The following is a 7,224-nucleotide window of genomic DNA, read 5'->3' as shown; positions in this document are numbered from 1 at the left end:
GACTTTTTTGTGCGTCTTTACACGATACATATATATACCAATTTTTGTTAATCTATGTCAATCTGGAGGGAGGGGCTCGTGAGATTTGGGGCACTTTTAGGCTGTCAAAAAGGCGTTTGTTTTTTCAGCACGATAAGCAGTACCCCCATTTGGCCAGCAGTTCCTGTTAAATTGCGATAGGCAAAATTCCGCACATTGCCATGAAGCAAGTGAAGATGATTTTTTTTGTCTTCTCAGAAGCGTGTGTGTTTGGAGGCGGGACTGCAGACCGCTGAGTGTCCAATGGAAACTGTGGACAGTTTTAAACCGTCCAATCAGCAACAAGAACAGCAGGTCAGTGCAGCGTCATCACATTAAAAATTATATTATTAAATTATATTATTGATTAATTACACTGTGATACTGTAAGTGAAGCTGATACACAGACATCACTGAGATGTTTCTATCAGTTCAACTGAGAGTCCAACATGAGGATGCACCTCATTAACATGAGGATGCATCTCATTAAAATGAGGATGCATCTCATTAACATGAGGATGCATCTCATTAACATGAGGATGCACCTCATTAACATGAGGAAGCATCTCATTAACATGAGGATGCATCTCATTAACATGAGAATGCACCTCATTAACATGAGGAAGCATCTCATTAACGTTAGGATGCATCTCATTAACGTGAGGATGCATCTCATTAACATGAGGATGCACCTCATTAACGTGATGATGCACCTCATTAACATGAGGAGTCATCTCATTAACATGAGGATGCATCTCATTAACATGAGGATGCACCTCATTAACATGAGGAAGCATCTCATTAACGTTAGGATGCATCTCATTAACATGAGGAAGCATCTCATTAACATGAGGATGCACCTCATTAACGTGATGATGCACCTCATTAACATGAGGATGCATCTCATTAACATGAGGATGCACCTCATTAACATGAGGAAGCATCTCATTAACGTTAGGATGCATCTCATTCACGTGAGGATGCATCTCACTAACATGAGGATGCACCTCATTAACATGAGGAAGCATCTCATTAACATGAGGATGCACCTCATTAACATGAGGAAGCATCTCATTAACATGAGGATGCATCTCATTAACATGAGGATGCACCTCACTAACATGAGGATGCATCTCATTAACATGAGGATGCACCTCATTAACGTGATGATGCACCTCATTAATGTGAGGATGCATCTCATTAACGTGAGGATGCATCTCATTAACATATGAGGATGTGTTGGGACTCTCGTTGGACTTTGGGCAACTGTATGTGATGTTGCTGTAGGTGTTTCTATGGTAACGTGTGTGTGTGTGTTTGTGTGTGTGTGTAGGTCCGGCTCACATGTCTCAGATGTCTCGGAGGAGAACCGGTAAGCTGAGTGATGAAGATGATGAAGAAGATGATGACGTGTGTTTAACGTGTTTTTCTGTCTCAGGGTCACATTAATCACATCATGGGCGTCTGATCAGCTGATCACATCATGGGCGTCTGATCAGCTGATCACTCCTCAGGACGAAGACCAAGCCTCACAAACCGTCCAGTTTCTTCTTCAGGTGTTTATTAAAGTTTTCACTCCTATCTGATGATGTCACGGTCAAAGGTCAAGATAACGTCCCACGTCCTCGCATCCGCTCCGTCGTCATGGAGACCATGATGGGATTAACACGTGAAATGTGATTGGTGTAAAAATCTGTGTCCGGATTCACGTAGAACAGCTTGAAACACAGACCTGCAGGACAGTGAGACAGGGTCAAGGTCAATAACAGATCAATAAGAGATCAATAACGGATCAATAACAGATCAATAACGGATCAATAACGGATCAATAACAGATCAATAACAGATCAATAACAGGAAGGACCGACCGGCTCCTCTCAGGTTGATGCCGCTGTTGATGGCGGCCTTCTTAGCGTCGCTGTAGACCGTTAGCTTCCCGTTCAGAGTCACGTCGAACGGAGCCAGAACATCAGAACCATCACTGCACACGATGTCCAAACCCTGGTGGCTCCGACTGCCCCTGCAACATCATCATCATCACCTTTATCATCATCACCACCTTCATCATCACCACCATCATCATCACCATCATCACCACCATGTAATAATAATAAATCACATGTATATAGCGCTTTATGTGGTACTCAAAGTCGCTTTACATATTTCCTTATTAAAACAAATCTTTATTAATACAAGGGTTAAAACATGAAGAGTACGGTGGGAGCTAGGTGGGGAAGGCTAGTGGGAGCAAGGTGGGGAAGGCTAGTGGGAGCTAGGTGGGGAAGGCTAGTGGGAGCTAGGAGGGGAAGGCTAGTGGGAGCTAGGTGGGGAAGGCTAGTGGGAGCTAGGAGGGGAAGGCTAGTGGGAGCTAGGTGGGGAATGCTAGTGGGAGGGTTGGGGAGACTTTGATGTGAGGGGGGAGTGATTTCCATCGGGTGGGGGCAGCAGCTGAGGTGGCCCGATCACCCCAAGTCCGGCGCTTTGTTCGGGGGACTTGCAGCAAGTTGGCAGAGACGGACCTGAGGGATCAGGAGGGGGCGTGGTGATGTAGTAGTGTAGTAGTGTAGTTGTGTAGTAGTGTAGTAGTGTAGTAGTGTAGTTGTGTAGTAGTGTAGTAATGTAGTTGTGTAGTACTGTAGTAGTGTAGTTGTGTAGTTGTGTTACCGGCGGGCTCCGTAGTGTCCCTGTCCCCAGGTGTCTGACGTCCTGCGGCGGTTTTCGGGGTTTCCACTGCACAGCTGACCAAACTTCACTGCATCACACACACGCACACACACACACACACACACACACACACACACACACACACACACACAGACACACACACAAACACACACACACACACAGACACACACACACACACACACAAACACACACACACAGTTAAACACGTTAAATATAATAAACAGTTAATATCTAACAGATATAAATGATATAAAACATATTGAAGGTTTCTCACCCAGCAGAGCGGCGAGCACAACGATCACACGTCTCATCTTCACTGCTGAATCCTGCCGCTGCTCTTCATCCTGCCGCTGCTCTTCATCCAGCTTTTATGGAGCATCGAGGGGAAAACACTTTTCCACCACGGTGGAAAGTCCACGTTAAACAAACACTGGAGATTTCATTTTTCACAACATGAAGTTGATTCATCTTTAACTCAATCCAAGAAAAACAAAGAACGACTGAACACAAACTTAATTAAAGTTAAATGAACCTGGCTCAGCCAGCTGCATACGCACACACAGTCGTTGCCATGGTAGTTAACGACTGCAGAGCATGACAACAGAGCATGGGCAGACAGAATGGAGATTTGTGATTGAATGGGAGAGGAACAGGGTGCACATGTGGGGCCGCAGATCAAAAAGTATAAAACATAGCCAGACCAAATTACACACATCTATAGATGAGACTGTGGCTACATTTTGACGTTTGAATGAAGTCTATAGCTGAAAGTATGCAGGAATAATATATATATTTTGAAAAAGCCGGAAAAATCGTCCAAAATCATACATTTAAAGGCAAACTGTGCACTTCCTGTTGAATTTAGGTCAGTGGTGTCAGCGCGTGATTTGTAGGTCTTGATAAGACAAAAAATGTAGTTTTGGTTTGATCTTTCTACGATATCCCTAACAGCCGTAGTGGCCGTTTTACTGTTTCTAGGTGGCGCTAGAGAGCCAATTTTGGCACTTTTGGGGTTAATTTTTCCATTTTATCAAATTTATGGCCAGACCTGATGTGCGTGGTGAATTTGGTCTGTCCTGGAGCATGTTTAGGTGGTCAAATTTAGGGTCAAAGTGGCATGAGACTCTCCTCTTATTCATTGTCTATGGGAGCGTTTTGGCGAGGGTTTTTGGGCACTTGACCTTTGAGGGCTTCTAAAATCCAAACCGGACGAGTAATGAAAAAGTTGTCACTCCCCTCTGCAGTATTACTGCTGAGGGGAGTGCCTCGTAGCGTAGCACCCGTGGCACTAATAAGTATGGTGAAGATTAATAGATGCCTCAGGGCTTTGCCCCGAGGCACTCTCTCTGCAGTGTTACTGCTGAGAGAGTGCCTCGGAGCATAGCACCCGTGGCACTAATAAGTTTGAGCAATATTAATAGATGGAGTGCCTCGGGGCAAAGACCCGAGGCACTACCCTCTGCAGTATTACTGCTGAGGGGAGTGCCTCGGAGCGAAGCACCCGTGGCACTAATAAGTATGGTGAAGAATAATAGATGCCTCGGAGCATAGCACCCGTGGCACTAATTAATAAGTATGGTAAAGAATAATAGATGCCTCTGAGCATCGGAGCATCCCCTCTGCAGTATTACTGCTGAGGGGAGTGCCTCGGAGCATAGCACCCGTGGCACTAATAATAATAAGTATGGTGAAGATTAATAGATGGCTCTCTCACTCACTCTCTCTGTAGTATTACTGCTGAGAGAGTGCCTCGGCGCATAGCACCCTTGGCACTAATAATAAATGGAAAATGCCAAAATGGCACGAGTATCCAGTAGGTGGCGCTATGGAACTAACACGGTATAGATGCATTGACGTGTTCAGGGCGGGACCTTCTACATGCATGATTAATTTGGTGTAGATCGGACGATGTCTGTAGGAGTTATAAGGACTTCCTGCTTTTTGGCGAAGGATCGAATGGCGAAGGAAATTGTCGGAACCGCCACGCCCAAATCGAATCCCTAATCAGAAAGCTTTTGATAACTTTTCATCTCCAATGTCTCAAGATGTTTCTGAGTGAATTTGAAGTCGGTCGGATAAAATCCCTAGGACAAGTTCGTTAAAATACGAGGCGTGGAAAACGCCAAAATCGCACATATTTTTCAAAATGGCCGACTTCCTGTTGGAGTGACGTCATGGGCCCCATAGACTTTTTTGCGCGTCTGGACACGATACATATATATACCAAATTTTGTTCATGTACGTCAATCTGTCCCATTTTTATATTCGTTAGGGGGCACTATTGAGCCATTTTGCGACGGACATTTTGGTGAACCATAAAATATCAAATTTTATCGCCGGGTCTGATGTGCGTGCAAATTTTCGTGAGTTTTGGGGCACGTTTAGGCTGTCAAAAAGTCGTTTTTTTTTAATAATAATAATAATAATAATCTCTACGATTACAATAGGGCCTTCGCACTGTAGTGCTTGGGCCCTAATAATCACTACGATTACAATAGGGCCTTCGCACCTGTAGTGCTTGGGCCCTAATAATCTCTACGATTACAATAGGGCCTTCGCACTGTAGTGCTTGGGCCCTAATAATCACTACGATTACAATAGGGCCTTCGCACCTGTAGTGCTTGGGCCCTAAAAAGAATCTGTACAGATACAATAGGGCCTTCGCACCTGTAGTGCTTGGGCCCTAATAATCTCTACGATTACAATAGGGCCTTCGCACTGTAGTGCTTGGGCCCTAATAATCACTACGATTACAATAGGGCCTTCGCACCTGAAGTGCTTGGGCCCTAATAAGAATCTGTACAGATACAATAGGGCCTCGCACTTTTAGTGCTCGGGCCCTAATAAGAATCTGTACAGATACAATAGGGCCTCGCACTTTTAGTGCTCGGGCCCTAATTACCCTAATATGCTTTTTAATGTGATAAGTATATGTTTATATAACTGCATAAGACATTTTGGCAGGCAAAGCCTACCCATCCATGCAACAACTGTCACACTTATGCTACTGGAATCCTGAAATATGCTACGAGATTTCTCCAAAAAAAAAGATTTTACTCCACTGCACAAACATAAGCTTATAGAAAGAATCTCCTTCTACAGGCACTATTTATTCATTTTATATTCTGTCTTGATAAAGACCCTAAGTCTACGTTGAGGAAAAGTTTATTTAACACAAAGTCATTTTCTTGTTAACTATTAAATAATACTGTGCCACGAAAATTTGACGAGCTAGAATATTCATCTGTAATTTTTCTCTGGGGTTTTTAAACAACACAAGATAATTGCTGTTTAAACTGATGGTACGGCTGTATTTTCCCTGATGAAATACATTCTGAGTCAACATCATGTATTGTGTGAAAATTTTAACCACCTCTGGGTGATCTGAGGCTTGAAAAATAACATATAATACAATATAAGTTTTATATCCTCGAATGAATCAGCCAGCCATTCGATGAATTATTTAATATTTGTATTCATTTTCTGCAATTCTGCGTACATGGGTTGAAAAGAAGTATAAATCCACACAATATTTCCTTATCGGCCAGCAGTCTGATGATCTTTTTTTGACATTGCAGTTTTTTGTATTGAAGTGAGATACGGGAATGTTCCCCTTTTAAAGATTTAAAGCTTTAATAATACTACTTGGAATAATACTATCAGATACTGTCAGGATGCGTTCCTCCTGTTTTAAATGGTCAAATTTAATGATATCAGCCTGAAAATCAAAGGACTTATCTGTTGTGGGGAAATGAGTCAGCAGTATGAATTTGAAAGATGTGTGAGCCTCCTTTCATATGGAACAGAGGGGGAACATTATCTGACAGTAATATTCCAAGCTGTCAGGATGTGCTTTACCTGTTATATGGAGCTGCATTTAAGACAAATATGATAGAATAGCTATTTAAAGTTAGCCTATAAATGAATGAGCACACTTCCTTCCAAAAGTCCATAACATTCCAAATGAAAAGTCTCTCACAAAAATAATATTTTTTATTGATAGAAATGACAGTCGTTGGTTGTGTTAATAAAGACATAAAAACGCAAACATATGTGCAGTTTAACAATATAACTAGACAGTCATGAAAGTTGGATTTCACTTCTACAATACAACATCTTCAGATAAAACTCGCTAAAAAAGTCAGTTTTGAACCTTAGCTCTCTCCAAAGTGCCTCTGTGGTACGAGCACAGCAGCTCGTGGGCGAGCTTTTTGTGAACGCGCGCTTCCTTCGCCTTTCGGGTCATTTCGGACGGGGGCGGGACTAGGGGAAACACATCTCGACGGGGAAACAGAGCTCGATACAACACCGGCCAGTCGTCCTGCAGTAAACACCGCTGCAGACGTTGGTTGAACATTAATATACATCGCTGTAAATGTGTGCGGGAATATAAGTGTTGGATTTGCGGGAATCAATTAAATTGTGCGCAATACCTGCAATCCTGCGCTGAAATTCAGGCCCTGATCATATATATATATATATTTTTGTTTTTTGTTTTTTATTTTTTTAAGACGTTAGTTA

At 42.8% G+C, this 7,224-nt stretch overlaps 1 protein-coding gene and 1 long non-coding RNA gene across 2 annotated transcripts; one reads left to right on the top strand and one right to left on the bottom strand.

The window, feature by feature from the left end:
* Positions 1-254: 254 nt before the first annotated feature.
* Positions 255-1,488, top strand: LOC133997287 (uncharacterized). Its single transcript, XR_009927289.1, has 3 exons — positions 255-333; positions 1,352-1,390; positions 1,457-1,488. It is a non-coding gene; the product is annotated as an uncharacterized LOC133997287 (long non-coding RNA).
* Positions 1,489-1,622: 134 nt separating this feature from the next.
* Positions 1,623-2,903, bottom strand: LOC133997697 (leukocyte cell-derived chemotaxin-2-like; the record flags this gene model as incomplete). The annotated part of the gene is made up of 3 exons (XM_062437388.1): positions 1,623-1,750; positions 1,887-2,038; positions 2,683-2,903. Coding segments are annotated over 3 exons (501 nt in total), but the record flags the coding sequence as incomplete, so codon positions are not given.
* Between the last annotated feature and the right edge of the window lie 4,321 nt (positions 2,904-7,224).

Source organism: Scomber scombrus, chromosome 17 (genome assembly GCF_963691925.1).
Source record: "Scomber scombrus chromosome 17, fScoSco1.1, whole genome shotgun sequence".
Taxonomy (NCBI): domain Eukaryota; kingdom Metazoa; phylum Chordata; class Actinopteri; order Scombriformes; family Scombridae; genus Scomber; species Scomber scombrus.
This window is presented reverse-complemented; position numbering and strand designations above follow the sequence as displayed.